The sequence below is a fragment of the Melanerpes formicivorus genome, unplaced genomic scaffold (assembly GCF_026170545.1).
Source record: "Melanerpes formicivorus ecotype bairdi unplaced genomic scaffold, bMelFor1.0.p_v2 SCAF_71, whole genome shotgun sequence".
Taxonomy (NCBI): Eukaryota; Metazoa; Chordata; class Aves; order Piciformes; family Picidae; genus Melanerpes; species Melanerpes formicivorus.
The window spans coordinates 1,259,492-1,277,840 of record NW_027142423.1 but is presented as its reverse complement, the minus strand read 5'-3'; the positions used below and the strand labels follow the sequence as shown (position 1 = coordinate 1,277,840).

General features: G+C 48.3%; 1 protein-coding gene across 3 annotated transcripts in view; it reads right to left on the bottom strand.

Annotated features, from left to right (window-relative positions):
• Positions 1-18,349, bottom strand: part of RHPN1 (rhophilin Rho GTPase binding protein 1) — a 37,467-nt gene that overhangs the window by 13,782 nt on the left and 5,336 nt on the right. For 2 of the 3 annotated variants that reach the window (XM_068163209.1, XM_068163206.1), the window contains exons 2-5: positions 15,273-15,391; positions 5,795-5,923; positions 1,104-1,179; positions 631-708 (exon numbers count right to left, since the gene is read on the bottom strand). In XM_068163209.1, the coding sequence (XP_068019310.1) occupies positions 631-708; positions 1,104-1,179; positions 5,795-5,923; positions 15,273-15,391 (402 nt within the window). The remainder of the gene's footprint in view (positions 1-630; positions 709-1,103; positions 1,180-5,794; positions 5,924-15,272; positions 15,392-18,349) is intronic. The other variant, XM_068163207.1, reaches the window with a different exon arrangement.

Below are 18,349 nucleotides of genomic sequence, written 5' to 3'. Positions count from 1 at the left end.
GCTGCAGAAGAAACTGGATTTTTTGCTTCCTCAGCTTTTGACCTGAGGCAGGGAGGAAGTTCAGAGCTCTCCTAACACCTAGTTGTATCCATGGGACTTTGCCATCCTCTGGCTTTGAAAGGCTTCTCTCCTGCCTGAAGAGCAGGATGAAGCCCTTCACAAGAGCTTCGACAAGGCTTTTTCTTTCTTCTCTCCCAGATCAAAGCTTCATGGCAACTTGAAATAGATGAGAGGCTTTGTAGGTGAGAAGAAAACTAACCTTCACAGGATTACTTTGGACTTCCTCTTCTCCAGGCTGGAGAGAGAGCCTTGGTGGGGGTAAACTAATTTTCATGAACCAGTCATGGATTGCACAAGAACTTTTATTGCTCTTCAGTCCTGGATTAGCAGGGCATTAGAGGACAGGGGGTAAAAAACACAAACAAAAAACCCCACAGTTCCTGAATGGTTTCTAATATTTAGTGACCTGTGAGCCAAAGCTGAGGTGCTCTAAAGTGGGAATCATGCACCCCAAGACACAAGGATAAAGGTGCAGTTGGGATGAGGAGACCTGCAGAGCAAAATGTGGCAGCTTCAGTCAGTGTTCCTGGAGAGGTCAAAGCAAGACTTTGCAACTCAAGGGGCACCAACCTGCCGCAGCTCCATGAACTCCTTGATTTCCTTTTCAAACAAGATGCCCTCCTCTCCATAGTGTTCACTGATGAAATCCTGCATGGGGAAGTAAGAAGAAAGAAAATTCTCAGTCACCTTCAAAATGGATTGTCACAATTTAAAGGGTGACTTTGGGTGCTTCCATATAAGCAGCTTGCCAGCTCTCCTAACAAGGAAGCCTGCATGAGGGAAAACTATCCCCTCCCCTGCCCAGTTCTTGCTCTTCAGCATTTCCAGACCCTCATCTCCCACTTTTCCATGGTTTTAGTCCAGCTAACCCCATAAATCTACTTTTTTTGCAGCTGTTCCAAAACAGAAAGTGTTTTGCAGCTGCTGCAGTGTCTCCTCTACAGCACCAAACTGGATCCATGTGCTAAATCACCCCGCCAAGTGCTGGCCACTCCTCTCCATCATCTTGCATCACATCAAGAATGCAAAACCCCTGTGCTCACCTTCAGTGCTGCCAGCAAATCCAGCTCCTTTGTCTCCTTCAGGCCCAAAGGGATCATAGGGACACTGATGGACTCACTGGAAGAAGACAAGAAGGACATTGAGGTGCTGGAAAGTGTCCAAAGATAGGCAATGAAAATAGTGAAGGGTTCTGGAGAACAAGTCTGGTGAGGAGCAGCTGAGGGAACTGGAGAAATGGAGGCTGGAGGGAGACCTTCTGGCTCTCTACAACTCCCTGAAAGGAAGCTAGAGTGAGGTGGTGGTTGGTCTCTTCTTCCAAAGAACAAGTGATAGGACAAGAGGAAATGGCCTCAGTTGCATCAGAGGACATTTAAGTTGGACATAAGGAACAATTTCTTCATGAAAAGGGTTGCAAGGCCTGGCCCAAGTTGCCCAGGGCAGTGGTGGAGTCCCCATTCTTGGAGGAATTTCAAAGCAGTGTAGATGTGGTGCTGAGGTTTAGGGGTGGCCTGGCAATGCTGGGTTAATGGTTGGACTTGATGATCAGAAGATTCTTTTCCAACCTAAGCGACTCCATGATTCTAGGACAGCAACTTATTTAGTGGTTGGTTTAAATGCTCTGGAGATAACTTGTGTGTGTCTGGGACTAAGATGAAACAGCTCTTTTTCCTGAGCTTCTGCTGCTTCCATAAAAAGATAGAACTAGAAGAGGACTTTGGACAGCAGAAAGAAGTTCTTCCCAATGTAATGTCAGGAACAGCAGCCTGAGAGGAGAGCTGGACAGAGAATAACCTGAACCCATCACCTTTATTTCTCCAGCTTCTTTTCTCTCCATAGAATCATTACAGTTGGAAAAGTCCTCCAAAATCATTACATCCAACCATCAGCCTAAGACCACCATGGCCATTAACAATTCCCATAGCAATAAAAGAAGCTCCAGTAATAAAGCTGCTTTAATTCCCAGTCCTTGGGAACTGGGTATGACGTAAGCAGAGGTCAGGGATTCACCCCACTCCTACCTGCTAATCTGTGCTTGGTGCTGATAAGGACTTGGTGGAGCTGCAGCCCCGTGCCTGATATTGAAATTTGCTCCCTCAACTAAAAGCAATTGTCTAAGAATAGCTCTTATCACCATAAAACTATGAAGATGACAATAACAAGTCTGGGAACACCCAGCTGGGGAGTGGCTTGTATTTCCACATTAAAACAGGGCAGTTGTGCAGCACCAAGGAAGAGGAGCTGCAGGATGAGAGCCAGGAAGAGACCACTTAGCAGCTATTGTGATGTTCTGCTGGTATGAGGAGCAGAGCCTGAAGCAGGCAGAAAACTACAGCCCAAAGGCTCCCAGGGTGGACTCATCATCCCATCATTTAGTTTTCAAACAAAAGGGAGATTTAGACTAGAAGGAAGAAAAGGTGGTGAGGCACTGGCACAGGTTGCCCAGAGAGGACATCCCATCCATGGATGGAACGGTTTGGATGTGGCTGTGAGCAACCTGTTCTAGTTGAAGACCATAAAGCATGTCCCAAAATACTACATCCCCTTGTTTCTGACTGCAGAGGGGTTGGACTAGATGACCTCCAGAGGTGGCTTCCAGCCCAAACAATTCTGCTGTTCCTCTCTGCAGACTTCCAGAACTCACCCATGTACAACCCTTTGCAACTTGCTCTAGGTGAAGCTGCTTTAGCACAGGGATTGGACTAGATGATTTCCAGAGGTGCCTTCCAACCCAAACCATTCTGTGATACTATGGCCATCTACACTCACATGGTCCTCCTTGAGGGAGCACTGTCATGCTGCCGGGGACAGAGATGTGCAAACACCAGAGACCTGAGAAACCAGTTCTAGTTGAACACGACCCTGCTCAGCACAGCATGGTTGGACTAGATGACCTTTAAAGGTTCTTTCCAACCCAAAGCAATCTATGATTCTATGACCCAACTCTTGTATACAAAGGTGGAGAATGGAAACTCACCTTGCTATCTGCAGCTCACATCAGCTCCACAAATTCTTTCCCTGACACCCATTTATCCCTTGGGGAAGTCCCCAGTCCTAGCACTGAGCCATGTTACCACACCCTCAGACACTTGGCCACCCAGAGAACTTGTTTAAAGAGACCAGAAGTTTAGCAGGGAGTGAAATGGTGTGGGGTGGGCCAAGCAGGATCAAGCCCTCACCAACCCAGGTTTGCACACCCTCTCATTACCTCCAGAACCTAATGATAACTCCTTAGCATGTATCACTCCTTGTTCTAGGGAGGAAAAGAGGCAAAGAAAAGAACCTGGGGAGTGGGGCAGGGAGATTCCACCCATATTTTCATCTCTTCATACTGAATAAACAGCTTCAAGAGCTATAATTAGTGCAGAAAAAGCAATTATTGCTCATTGCCTAACAAGATTTCCACACGAATCCAATGCCTGGAGCACACAAAGGGGCTTTTGTTTGGCCTGGGCAGGGTTTGGGGGGTGCTGTTGCTGGTGTTCTGATTTTGAAGCAGGGCAAACACAGTGGGATGGAAAAGCTGAGCATCCCTGACAGGGAAGAACTTTGGGAGAATGCAGAGAAAAAACAACATCCAGAATTACATTCAGGAAGTGTAATAGACCTCCTAGGTGCAGCAACACTGAAGGGTGGTGGAGATAAGGGCTCTCTTGGCTTTGTTCCCATAAGAGTCCTCCCCAAATCTAACACAATCTGGATCATCCTGGTCATACACTTAATCTCACTGCAGCACTCTGCAGGATGGAGCCACCAATGCTCTCCTGGTCTTTGTACCTCTCACTGGCCCCGGCAGCTTAGTAACCCTCCCCCAGAGGACCATCAAGGGGCAGGGGAAAGGGCAGAGGAAGGGAAGGCTCCCACATAGCCACAGCATCCCTGGGCTGTTCTGCCTTGGAGAATTCTTTTTTTCTCACCCAACACCACGCTGCTGCCCCAGCACACTGGGCTGCTGCTGGGAAGTGTGCTGGGATTACTGCTCTGGTGAGTCAAGCCCAGGGTGTTGGGTGAGCATTTCATAGCTACACAGCATCTCAATTAAAGAAAGGCTTAACCTCAAAAAGAGAGAAAAAAAATCTAATCATAGAATTGCTCTGAGATCATCAAGTCCAACTGTCAGCCTAACACCACCATGGCCACTAAACCACGTCCCAGAGTGCCATGTCCACACGTTTCCACACACGTCCACATGTGACCTGCAGGGACAGTGACTCCACCACCTCCCTGGGCAGCCTGTTCCAATTCCTGATCACTCTTTCAGTACAGAAATTTTTCCTAATATCCAACCTAAACCATCCCTGGCACAATTTCAGGCCATTTCCTCTCACTCTATCACCTGATTTCAGGCCACTTCCTCTCATTCTATTACCTCATACCAGGCAGAAGAGACCAACCCCCCATTTGGCTCCAGTCTCCTTTCTGGGAGTTGTAGAGAGCCAGAAGGTCCCAGCCTTCTCTTCTCCAGACTAAACAGTGCAAGTTCCATCAGCCACTCCTCCCAAGACCTGTCCTTCAAACACTTCACCAGCTTCATTGCCCTTCTCTGGACTTGCTCTAGCACCTCAATGTCCTTCTTGGAGTGAGGGGCCCAAAACTGAACTCAGCATTTGAGGTGTGGCCTCACCAGTGTCCATTCCAGGGGAAATGTCCCTGCCCTGCTCCTGCTGGCCACACTATTCCTGATCCAGGCCAGGATGCTGTTAGCCTTCTTGGACACCTGAGCACACTGCTGGCTCATCTTCAGCATATACCCCTGATAATACCCTTGATGAGAAAAGAAATTGCAGAGTATCTGCTCTGGGAGCAACCAGAACAGGAGGTCAATCACCTGAACAGTCATGCTTTTAATTTCTTCTAGTAAATATCCTGTTTGACCTGCTGGAAAACACTCATGCTCTGGTGGCATAATCAGGAAAAGGGGTGAAGATGGCGGTTTCTGAGCTATTCTTCCTGCTTTAGGATATCAGTGCATAGAGGATGCACCATCCATCCTTACACATCTCAGAATCTCCTAGGAAAAGCTGTTGAGTTGGCTCTTCTTCACAGAACCACACCATGGTAGGGGTTGGAAGCAAACTCTGAAGATCATCCAGTCCATCAGGGTCACACACAGCAGGTTGGCCAGGCTCACAGTGACCTCTCTCTCCAGAGAGACTCCACAACCTCTCTGGGCAGCTTGCTCCAGGGCTCCAGCACCCTCATAGGAATGAATTTTTTCCTTGTGTTTAGGTGGAACCTCCTGGGTTCCAGTTTGTGCCTGCTGCCCCTTGTTCTGTCACTGGGTACCCCGACAAGAGTCTGGCCCCAGGCTCTTGCTCCCACCCTTTAGGTCTTGCTGAGTATTGAGAAGATTCCTTCTCAGGCTGCTCTTCTCCAGGCTAAACAGTCCCAGGTCTCTCAGCTTTTCCTATTCACAGAGATGCTCCAAGCATCTCAGCGTCTTTGCAGCCCTTTAGCATCACCTTGCAGCTCTAGAAACAAAACATTGATCTTCTCAGGTTGAAAAACCATTTCCAGCAACTCTGACCCATGTCAAGTTCCCCTTCTGTTCTTCAGCCACCACCTCATGGTCCCTGCCAGAGGGCCAAAGCCTGGGCAGATCAGGGAGGCAGAGCAATGGGTACAAGGTGAGAGGCTTCATGCTCCCAGAAAAAGAAAAAAATCAATCCATAAGCAAAATAAAATCCTATGTGATCAGCTACTCTTCCCACTTTGCAGCTCCTGCCCAGTGTACCTGTCATTCTGGTAGACATCCACACTGCTGTTCAGCTCCTCCAGCTCCTCCTTCAGCAGCTGCAGGTTGGAGTTTACGTAGCTGAGCTCCAAGGCGACTGTCTCTTTGACTTTGTGGTTACTGGTGGCCCTGCAAGACAACATCACCTGGATCAAACCTTCCTCATTTCATCATTGTCTTTAATTATCAACACTTGGTTGCAGTGCTAAATACAGATTAAGTTGTGCAGTGGTGCAATACCTCATGCATCCATCTACATCTCCGTGCAGAACTGTGCCTCCTGCTCTCCACATGATCACAGAAATGGTTTGGGCTGGAAGGGACCTTTAATGGTCATCTAGTCCAAACCCCCTGCAATGAGCATGGACATCTCTAGGAAACATTTCTTTCCTGTAAGAATGGTCAGGCATTGGAACAGGCTGCCCAGGGAGGTGGAGTCAGCATGCCTGGAGGTGTTCAAGAAACGTGTGGACATGGCAGTTTCAGGACATGGCTTAATGATGGTGTCAGGCTGATTAGACTCCATGATCTGAGAGGTCTCCTTCAACCAAAACAATTCTGTGATTCTGTGATCTTCAACTACAGTAGGTTGCTCTGAGCCCCAAACAGCCTGACCTGGAATGGTTCCAGGGATGGAACCTCTCTGGGCAGCTTTGGCAAGTGTGTCACCACCCTTAGTGTAAAAAAAGTCTTCCTTCTCTGTGCTCTTAACCTCCCTCTTTTACAGAATCACACAAACATTCAGGCTGGAAAAGGCCTTGGGGATCATCAAGTCCAACCAATAGCCCTACTCTAAAAAATTCACCCCTAAACCATATCCCCAGTTTCAAACCATGACCCCTTCTCCTGTCACAACAGACCCTACTAAAAATTCTGTCCCCATCTTTCTTCTTTGCTCCTTTAAGTGCCAAAAGGCCGCAAAGTCTCCCTAGAAACTTCTCTTCTCCAGGCTGAACAACCCCAGCTCTCTCAGCCTTTCAGGACTGAAGTAGCCAAAGCATGCAGACATCTGTGCCACAGAGGCTGAGGCCAGGCAAAACTCATTACTTGCCAAGATGAAGCTGCTATTTCTGCCCTAGAGTGACCTTCTCACAGTATCACAATATCGCCAAGGTTGGAAGAGACCTCAAGGATCATCGAGTCCAACCTGTCACCACAGATCCATGACTAGACCATGGCACCAAGTGCCACGTCCAATCTCCTCTTGAACACCTCCAGGGATGGTGACTCCACCACCTCCCTGGGCAGCACATTCCAATGACTAATGACTCTCTCAGTGAAGAACTTTCTCCTCACCTCGAGTCTAAACCTCCCCTGGTGCAGCTTGAGACTGTGTCCTCTTGTTCTGGTGCTGGTTGCCTGGGAGAAGAGACCAACCCCTTCCTGGCTACAACCCTCCTTCAGGTAGTTGTAGAGGGCAATGAGGTCACCCCTGAGCCTCCTCTTCTCCAGGCTTGCTCCAGGCTTCTCCTTGCTTGTTCATGTTCTGACCTCCAGTGCAGTTTCATGTTTTGCTCAAGGTTGTTGAGTTGGAGCTGGTCAGCCTGGAGAAGGCTTTGGGAAGACCTTCTAGTGGCCCAGTACCTGAATGGGGCTACAAGAGAGCTGGGGATGGACTTTTTACAAGAGCTAGTTGTGACAGGATGAGGGGGAATGGATTGAAGCTGGAAGAGGGAAGATGCAGACTGGATATCAGGAAGAAATTCTTTACAGTGAGGGTGGTGAGACACTGGAACAATCTGCCCAGGAAGGTTGTGGATGCCCCCTCCCAGGAGGTGTTCAAGGCCAAGTTGAATGAGGCCTTGAGCTACCTGGTCTAGTAGAAAGTGTCCCTGCCCATGGCAGGAGGTTAGAACTAGGTGATCTTTAAGGCCCCTTCCAACCCAAACCATTCTGTGATTCCATGAAGGTGTTCATCCACACCGAATAAAAATCCTTTCTGGTTGGGTTTGAGGCAGAATTCATTACTTTTGTGTGAAAAAACCTTTCTGGGGGAGAAGAGGCTTTGTTGTGCTGGCCCATTAGCAGAGCCAAACCCTGCTCTCCCTTCCCCACTTGCAGGTCAGGAGATGTAAACACTAGGGATTGATTACAGCTGCCTGCTCCCAGCAAGACAAGCTCCCAGGCTGATTATAACCGTCTTATCTGCTCTGAAGGAAAGCAGGGAGAGATAACCCAGAGCTGACAACTTGCAGTCACAGGCTGAAAGGGGCTCTGGCTGCTCCAGCTAAATCACACAGGATCCAGGAAAAACAACACGTGCATGAGCTCTGCTCAGCCAGGCAGCCCTTTTCCTCCAGCTTTTCCAGACTCTGTTGGTTTGGGGTTTTTTTGCTTGTTTCTTTTTAGCTAGCATCCTTCAGAGGCCTCATCCTGACCTGGCTCAGAGCTATAGAAGCTTTGCTGGTTTTCTTTTAAGAGGCTGGTCCTTTGGTGTCTCCTAACTCCCCTTTGTTGGGATTTTCTCCAAGATCAATGACTTTTATTTTACACAAAGGAAAACCAACAGTATGTCCAAAGATCTTGCAGTCACTTCTATTTAAACATGCTGCAGTCATGACTAGATACAGGGAAGAAATTTTCAGACTGAACACCGTGAGACACTGGCCCAAGCTGGCAGAGAGGTGGTAGATGCCCCATCCCTGGAAACATTCAAAGTCAGGTTGGACAGGAATTTGAGCAACATGCTTTAGTTGTACCTGCTCACTGCAGGGGGGTTGGACTACATGACCTTTAAAGGTCTCTTCCAACCCAAACCATTCACTGATTCTATGATTTCTGCAATCCCCCAGATAGTATCAGCACGGCAATCATCCTTTTTCCATAACAGCAATCATCCTTTTTCCATAACAGACAGTATTTAGTCACTGATTTAGTCCTCCATGCAGCTCAACATCTCCAGGGCACAGGTGATCACTGCTGTCACTATAATTTTTTTCCACTATGAGTTAGAATCACAGAATGGTTTGGTGCCGGGTTCTGCACATTGGCCACAACAACCCCATGCAGAGCTACAGGCTGGGGTCAGAGTGGCTGGAGAGCAGCCAGGTGGAGAGGGACCTGGGGGTACTGGTTGATGGTAGACTGAACATGAGCCTGCAGTGTGCCCAGGCAGCCAAGAGGGCCAATGGCATCCTGGCCTGCATCAGGAATAGTGTGGCCAGCAGGAGCAGGGAGGTCATTCTCCCCCGGTACACTGCACTGGTTAGGCCACACCTCGAGTACTGTGTCCAGTGCTGGGCCCCTCAGTTTAGGAAGGAGGTTGACTTGCTGGAACGAGTCCAGAGAAGGACAATGAAGTTGGTGAGGGGTTTGGAACACAAGCCCTATGAGGAAAGACTGAGGGAGCTGGGGCTGCTTAGCCTGGAGAAGAGGAGACTCAGGGGTGACCTTATCACTCTCTACAACTACCTGAAGGGAGGTTGTAGACAGGCAGATGTTGGTCTCTTCTCCCAGGCAGCCAGTAACAGAACAAGAGGACACAGTCTCAGGCTGCGCCAGGGGAGGTTCAGGTTGGATGTTAGGAAGAAGTTCTATACAGAGAGAGTGATTGCCCATTGGAATGGGCTGCCCAAGGAGGTGGTGGAGTCGCCGTCATTGGAGGTGTTCAGGAGGAGACTTGATGGGGTGCTTGGTGCCATGGGTTAGTTGTTTAGGTGGGTTGGATTGGTTGATGGGTTGGACACGATGATCCTGAAGGTCTCTTCCAACCTGGTTTGGTTTATTCTATTGGTTTATTCTATTGGATTAAAGGGGACCTGCAAGCTCATCTAGTTCCACCCCTCTGTCATGGGCAGGAACACTTTCCACTAGACCAGGCTGCTCCAAGTCCCATTCAACCTGGCCTTGTATCCCACTCCAAGATTCCAAACCCACCTGGATGTCACCCTGAGCAATCTGCTCTGGGTGATTCTGCTTTAGCAGGCAGGTTGGTTTATACCCTACTCCAAGGCCCATTTTGCTTTGTGAGATTTCACAGGCACATGAAAGTTTCTCCAGGACTTGTCACCAGTTACGGTTTGAGAAGCCAGTGTCACTTTGGGGCACTTCATTTTGCACTGTGCAAGTGCTACACAGAATCATTGAAGTTGAAAGAGAGTTTGAAGATCTTCAAGCCAGCCCTGCCAAGTCCACCACCAAACCATGCCACCACATGGATATTGAGGCACTTGAACATGTCCAGAGAAGAGCGGTGAGGCTGGGGAGAGGTCTCAAGCACAAGCCCTATGAGGAGAGACTGGGGGAGCTGGGGTTGTTTAGCCTGGAGAGGAGGGGGCTCAGGGGAGACCTTGTGGCTCTCTGTAACTGCCTGAGGGGAGGTTGTAGACAGGTAGGGGTTGGTCTCTTCTCCCAGGCAACCAGCACCAGAACAAGAGGACACAGTCTCAAGCTGCACCAGGGGAGGTTTGGGCCTGAGGTGAGGAGAAAGTTCTTCAGAGGAAGAGTGATTTGCCATTGGAACGTGCTGCCCAGGGAGGTGGTGGAGTCACCATCCCTGGAGGTGTTCAAGAAGGATTGGATGTGGCACTTGAAGCCATTGTTCAGTTAGTCATGAGGTGTTGGGTGGTAGGTTGGACTTGATCTCTGAGGTCTTTTCCAACCTTGTTGATTCTATGATTCTATGTACATGGTTTCAAGCTCCCTCCAGGCATGGGGACTCCAGCACTGCCCTGGGCAGCCCATTCCAGAGTTTGACAAGCATCTTGGGGGAAGAAATTGTTCCTATTATGCAGCAATTAAGAGCGTGGTATCTCACAGAGGTGTAATTTAGGGTGATAATTAATCATTTCCATGAGCAAACCTGCACTGAAGCACTTCCATGTCCGGGCTGAGTGCTGCTCTCTGTATGAGCACGCAGAGGCTACGTGTCTCCATTAGCCTCGTTGGTGAAGTTATCAGTTGTTTGCATAGCTAACAGCTAACAAAGATTTCTGATTTTTATTTCTCTAGTTCTTTTCAAGAAGGTGGTTGATTGGTGAAACCTTTATCACCCCCATTGCTTCTCTCAGCCCCGGTTATTTGAACAAGAAAGGAAAAGGTTTCCGCTGCCTCTGCCCATTTATTGACTCACCAAACAAACCCTCTTGACACCACTGAGCAAACACCACCTGCCTTTTCTCCCCTCCAACACACCACTCATGGCAGCCTCTCCAGGAAAGGAAACTGATATGGCTGAACAGAACAGCTCAGGAGATTATTTCTTGTAATCATTAAGGGTTGGGTGGGTTTTCTTTGTGGAAAGGGCTGGGGGGTGGAAATCCCAGAGAGTTCAGCTGCAAACTCAGCTCCAAGCTGGGCAATCCACAGCTTCTCTGCTTGGATTTAGAGAGATGCAAAGAAGTTTCTACAAGCAATTCTACAAGCAAAATATGGTTGGACTTGCTGATCATACAATCACAGAATGGTTTGGGTTGGAAGGAATCTTAAAGGTCATTTAGTTCCAACCTCCCTGCCATAGGCAGGGATGACTTCCACTAGACCAGGTTGATCAAACCCCTGTGCAACCTGGCTTTGAATATTTCCAGGGATGAGGCATCAACCTCCTCTCTGGGCAAGGTGGGCCAGTGTCTCACCACATTCAGTGTGAAAAATTTCTTCCCTATATCTAGTCCAAGCATGTTTAAGTGGAAGTCACTGCAGAGATCTTTGAACTTACTTTTAATTTTCCTTTTCTTTTTTTTTAACAAAATTCATTAGTCTTGGGAAATCATAGAAGTATCATAGCATCATAGTATCAGTCAGGGTTGGAAGGGACCACAAGGATCATCTAGTTCCAACCCCCTTGCCATGGGCAGGGACACCCCACACTAGATCAGCCTGGCCAGAGCCTCATCCAGCCTGGGCTTAAACACCTCCAGGGACTGTGCCCCAACCACCTCCCTGGACAACCCATTCCAGGGCTTCACCACTCTCATGGTGAAGATGGGTGAAATCCCAACAAAGTAGAGCTAGAGGAGGAGACACCAAAGGACCAGCATCTTAAAAGAAAAACAACAGAGCTCCTTCTACTGTCCTGAGCCAGGTCAGGATGAGGCCATGAGCTACTGCCCATTGTCCTGTCACCAGGCACCACTGACAAGAGTCTGGCCCCAGCCTCTTGACCCCCACCCTTTAGGTCTTGCTGAGTATTGAGAAGATCCCCTCTCAGGCTGCTCTTCTCCAGCCTAAACAGCATCAGGGCTCTCAGCCTTTACTCCTCACAGAGATGCCCTGTGTACTCCAGCATCTTCATAGCCTCCACTGGACTCTCTCCAGTAGTTCCCTGTCGCTCTGGTACTGGGAGCCCTGAACATTAACTGTGGCCTCACTAGGGCAGAATAGAAGAGGAGAAGAACCTCCCTCCACCTGCTGGTCATAGTCTTCTTCATGCACCCCAGGACACCATTGGCCTTGTCCACAAGGTCACATTGCTGGCTCACAAGGAACTTGCTGTCCACCAGCACTCCCACATCCTTCTTCACAGAACTGCTTTCCAGCAGGTCACGCCCTTGCCTGTACCAGTACAGGGGGTTATTCCTCCTCAGATGCAGAACTCCACACCTGCTCTTATTGAACTTTGTGAGGTTCACCTCTGCCTCCAAGTCTCCACCCTGCCCAGTTCTTGGTGGATGACAGCACAGCCTGATGGGTTGTCAGCCACCACTCCCTGTTTTCTGTCATCAGCAAACTGGCTGAAGGTCCACTCCACCCCTTCATCCAGGTCATTAATGAAGATGCTGAATGAGACTCGACCCAGTACTGACCCCTGGGGAACACTGTAAGCTACAGGCCTCCAACTGGACTCTGCATTGCTGCTCACAACCCTCTGAGCTGTCTCTCAGCCAGTCTTCCATCCACCTCACTGTCCATTCATCTCACTTTGCTCATCCTTTTGTTTCAGGTTTCAGCTTGATTGCTCTGTTTCCTCCTAGATTTCCCATGTTCCATAAGCTCTAAGTATCATAGTGCCTAGAAACCCACAGTGTTAGCTGCAAAGTGGACTTGTGAAAAGGAGGAAAATCAGCTTCTACCGAAGGACATCCAATCTGCTGATCCAGCAGAAAGGAAAAAAGAGCCTCATCAGGGCATTTCCCAGTAATTAAGTTGTGATTTGCATCACATTTTTGCTCACTCCCCTGCACAGGGCTCTGATTCCTGCTGTTTGCACCAACCCCACGGCCAGGCAGCTTCCTGCTGAGCCAGCACATTGTCCTCTGTGTTTTCATAAGAAAAGGGAGTCATGTGGAGCTCCACGTTGGGATTTCATGGCCTTTTCCTTTAATGAGATGAAGCACAGCAGCTTGGCTGAAGCAGTGGGGTATGTGGCCTGTAAGCTCACCTCCTGTGGGAAGCCTGGTTTGTCACAGAATCACAGAAGGGTGAGGGTTTGAAGGGACTTCTGATCATCATATAAACCAAGCCCCCTGCTAAAACAGAATCATCCAGAGCAGATTGCTCAGGATGACATCCAGGTGGGTTTGGAATCCCTCTAGAGAAGGAGACTCGCCTCCTCTCTGGGCAGCCTGTCCTCACCCACCAGTAAAATACCATGTCTTGTAGTTCAACAGGACAAACTTCACTCCCTTCTTCAAGGTTCATAGACCACTGAGGTGAAATCACTCAACTTCAGAAGCAAAAAATCCATCTTATTTTATTGGGAAAAAAACAACTCAAACTAAAACTAAGAAGTAAAAAAAAGGACAAGCTATTTTAGGGCAGCATTGTGATATGTTCCTGTTTTGACAGCCTTGCCCACCTTGCACATAGAAACATCAGATTGCTTGGCTTGGAAAAGACCTTTAAGATCATCAAGTCCAACTGCTAACTCAACACTGCCAAGCCCACCACTAAACCATCTCCACATACACATGGCTTTTCAGTCCCTTCAGGCATGGGCACTCCACCACTGTGCTGGGCATTCTGTTCTAGGGCTTGAGAACCCCTTTGGCCAAGAATTTTTTCCTCATGTCCAACCTAAACCTCCTCTGGAACAACTTGAGGCTGGCTCCTCTTGTCCCCATCACTTGTTACCTGGGGGAACTGACTGATCCTGACCTCTCCTCCAACCTCATTTCAGGTGTTCTAATACCATGAGATACACAAACAATCTACAAAAAAAACCCACAAACAAACTCATCTTGGAGTTAATAAAGATAAAAGAGTTCCAAAAATCATGTGATTGCATCATGAACACTCTACAGGGGATGCCAATAATGTGCTGGCTCTGCTTGTGCCAGACCAGCTGCAGTCTGTAAAACAAGCAAAGGTGTCAACTTTGCACCATCTCTAAATGCATCTTCCACCCTGGTGGAAAGCCACCAGACTGCACCCATCTGCAAAGATGTACCTGAGTCTTCAGATTCTGCTGTGGTGGAAATCCTGGGGCTGGGAATTTTAGAACTAAAGCTGGATTTGACCCACTTTCTAGGGTTATCAGCACAAGCTCTGCAGTCAAAGCTCAATTCCAGTTCAACATTTATTCCCTTTATTCCAGATAGGGTCTAGAGCACAAATCTTGTGAGGAACAGCTGAGGAAACTGGAGTCGCTCAGCATGGAGAAAAGAAGGCTGAGAAGAGACCTACCAGCTCTCTACAATTGCCTGAAAGGAGGTTGGAGCGAGATGGGTGTCAGTCTCATATCCCATGGATCAGGCAGAAATGGCCTCAAGTTTCACCAGGGGAGGTTTAGGTTGGACATAGGTATAGTCAAGCAGATGATGCTATCCTGAAGATGAGGAGGCCTATCAGGAGAGGCTGAGAGAGCTGGGGGTGTTTAGCCTGGAGAAGAGGAGGCTCAGGGGGAGACCTTATTGCTCTACAACTACCTGAAGGGAGGTTGTAGCCAGGTGGGGGTTGGTCTGTTCTCCCAGGCAAACAGCAACAGAACGAGGGGACACAGTCTCAAGCTGTGCCAGAGGAGGTTCAGGCTGGATATGAGGAAGAAGTTCCTTACAGAGAGAGTGATTTGCCATTGGAATGTGCTGCCCAGGGAGGTGGTAGAGTCACCATCCTTGGAGATCTTCAAGAAAAGCCTGGATGAGGCACTTAGTGCATGGTCTAGTTGATTGGATAGGGCTGGGTGATAGGTTGGACTGGATGATCTTGGAGGTCTCTTCCAACCTGGTTGATTCTATGATTCTATATGATTCTATGACATAAGAAACAATTTCTTCCCCCTAAGGGTTTTCAAGGCCTGTAATAGGCTGCCCAGGGTAGTGGAGGAGTCCCCATTCCTGGAGGAATTGAAAAGCAGTGTAGGTGTGGTGCTGAGGGACATACTTTTGGGATGACCTGGCAGTGACAATTAGTCATGATGATCTCAAAGGTCTTTTTCAACCTAACTGATGCTACAATCTGCTCACATCCTGCTTTGTTTCGGTCTTCTGGGACATAATCATTGTGATTTTTCAAGATCAGCTGCCTTGGAGCCATCATGACCCAACTTCCACCCCCAGCCTAAGCCCTGGGCCTGAGCAATGCTCCAGGGACCATGACTCACCTGAAGAGGTTTTCTGCTCCTGCTCTCATCCTCATCTCCTTGTTGATCTGCTGGTTAATCCGTGCCCGGCGATGCTGCAGTTTGCTGCGCTGGGTCTGGGCAAAGGGATCACAGCCCTGCTGAGAGAGAGCGGGGCAAGGTCTCACCAAAACATCCACCACTATGGGATCATTAAAGACCCTTTCAGAGCCCAGTACTGCCCTTGAATTCAGTCTTATTTTCTAATACCACATGTTGAGTAACTTGATCTCCTATGACAAAGTGACCTGCTCAGGGGATGGGGGAAAGGCTGTGCATGTGTCTACCTGGACTGCAGTAAAGCCTTCAGCACCACTTCCCCCAGCATTCTCCTGGCTGCTCATGGTTTGCATGGGTGGAAACTTCACTAGGTTAAAAAAGCCTGGTTGATTACTTGGGTCCAAAGAGTGGTGATGGATGGACTTGAATGTAGTTGGTGGCCAGTCACAAGAGGTGCTCCCCAGGGCTCACTTCTGGGGCTTGCTCTCTTCGTGTCTTTATAAATGATCTGGACAAGGGGATCAAGGCACCTACAGTAATGTTGTGGATGACACCAAGCTGGCTGTAAATGCTGACCTGCTTGAGGGTGGGAAGGTTCTACAGATGGGTCTGGATGGGCTGGATTGATGGACCAAGGCAAATAGGATCAGGTTCAGCAAAGCCAAGTGGCAGGTCCTGCATATGGGTCACAACCACCCCATGAATACCATTATTAGAGATGAATGGCTTGCAACTACCCAGTGAAAAAGTACATGAGGATGATGGTCAACAGTAGCTGAAGATGAGCCAGTGAGTGGACAAGAAGGCCACCAGCATCCTGGCTTGTATGAGCAATACTGTGGCCAGCAGGAGTAGGGCAGGGATCATTCCCCTGTACTCGCACTGGTGAGGTGACACTTCAGATACTGTGTTGAGAGACATGGTTCAGGAGTGATGGGTGACCTGGCAGTGCTGGACCAACAATTACACTTGATGATCTGAAAGGTCTCCTCCAACCCAAATGATTGTATGATCCTATCTTGCCTATGCAATTTATTTTCTAAGCTATTCAGAAAAGGTCCCTCAGATGCAACCGTGAACAGGAACCGAGTGTTGCCTTTCCATGATTTCATCAGCCACAAAACAAGACCCAGGGGGCTTCAGATGAGCTCAGGAACAGATGTGACCCCAGATCTCATCTCCTGCTGGCTGTAGGGGATGGAGCACAGGCAGCAAGTCAAGAGTTCATGGGGGTGGAGAAACGAATTGCACAAAGCGGTAAATTAATTCCATCTCTGCCTCCTCCTTTGGCTTCAGCTTGGACTTTCTGCAGACAGGGAAACACATTTCATCTCAGACTTCAGGAAATAACAGACAGCAATATCCCTCTGTCTCATGGGGGCAAGAGGATATTATGGGATGCCCCAGGCAAAGAGACTGCCATGAGGAGTGTCTCCAAATCCAAGGTCACAAAAGCTCTGTCCAAGCAGAGATGATTTCCATTGTGTGAGGAGAGGTTCAGAGAGATGAAATGAGTCTCTAAGAGACCCCTGGGATGGCACAAGTTTAAGGCAATGGAGATCTCCAAGCCTCTTTTTCATACACCAGTGCAAGCCTGGGCAGAACCCTCCAAGAACATATCAAGATCCACTGTAGCACTAAACAGAATTCCTCAAAGCCACTATTTCATCCTCTTGCTTCCCTCAAGAAGTCTCCATTTGCTGTGTGCACATCAGTCTTACCTGCTCCCCACTGCTCTGCCTCCAATACTGTTGGTGGGACCCCCACATCAAAAAGGATTTTGCCACCTGAAAAAGTCTACAGAGCTCTCCAAGACTGCCTACTCTCACCCTATCCATAACACCTCCTCAGTTAGTTGCTACCATGTAGATCTCTATGTGGGCCTCACCTGGTCTCACCCCCTTCAAGAGTCTCAAATCCAACAAGCTAAGGCAACACCCTCCAGAAAACACTGGAGATCCCAGTGTTACTCTGTGGAAACTTCTTTCTGGGGAAGTAGGAAAGGATTAAACTAAATCCTTGCCCCAAAAAAAGGGTGAAACCAGCTTTGATTAGCAAGTACAGAATGGACATAGTTGTGTTTTCATGGATTTCAGCTTCTGAAAATGCATTTCTGGTGTCTGAAGTCCACTAAGTGGTGGCCCCTTTGAAAAGGGTCTGGGATTAATGTTGGCATTTAAGTGAAAGACTCTAGCTCCTAATTGGTACACTTGAGACTGAGGAATCAGAGTGACTCCATCTGGTCCATAAAGGGAGATTTAGACCAGATAGACTAAAGGCATTTTTTACAATGAGAATGGTGAGACACTGGCCTGGGCTGCACAGACAGGTGGTAGATGCCCAATCCCTGGAACCATTCAATGTCAGGTTGCTTGACACTGAGCAACCTGCTCTAGTTAAAGATGTCGCTGCTGACTGAAGGTGGGTTGGACTAGATGACCTTTAAGAGGTCCATTCTGTGATTCAATACTACAGTAAAATCAGGTGCTTCAGAAGAGGCCAGGAGGAACACAGGAGTTCTTTTCCTTCCTAGTTCAAAGCTTTTTGCACAGAAGTGAGCACATACATCTTCTAGTAAGAGGCCATAAATTGTCTAGCAGAGCATGTGTGTACTCAAAGGACAGCCATGAAAATGAGCAAAGGATCATTAAGTTATACGACTTGTGTCTATCTCTGGAGTTTATTGCCTCTGACAAAGCAGGATTAGACCCAGAATGATTGTAGCAAGATCATTTCATGCTCAGAAGATGTCTGCCAACTAACATTGAGTTCAATCCTCAGCATGACAATGTTATGGAAAGCCCTCAAGCAACACTTCCACATAAGGAGGACAAGAGAAGCCAGAAGATCCCACTCAGAAGAGGCCAAGACAAACAGAGCCCCTTGGAGGGATATGAAGGCTTTTGTCAACTCTAGCCTCATCTCTGGAGGGAACATCTACAATGACATAATGGTGTTTTTAACTCCCCCCCACCTCTTCCAGCTCAGGAGCATCCATCTGGGGTGTTAAATAGACCAATTATATGGTTAAGGTTTCCTTGTATCAGCAAGTCCTTAGG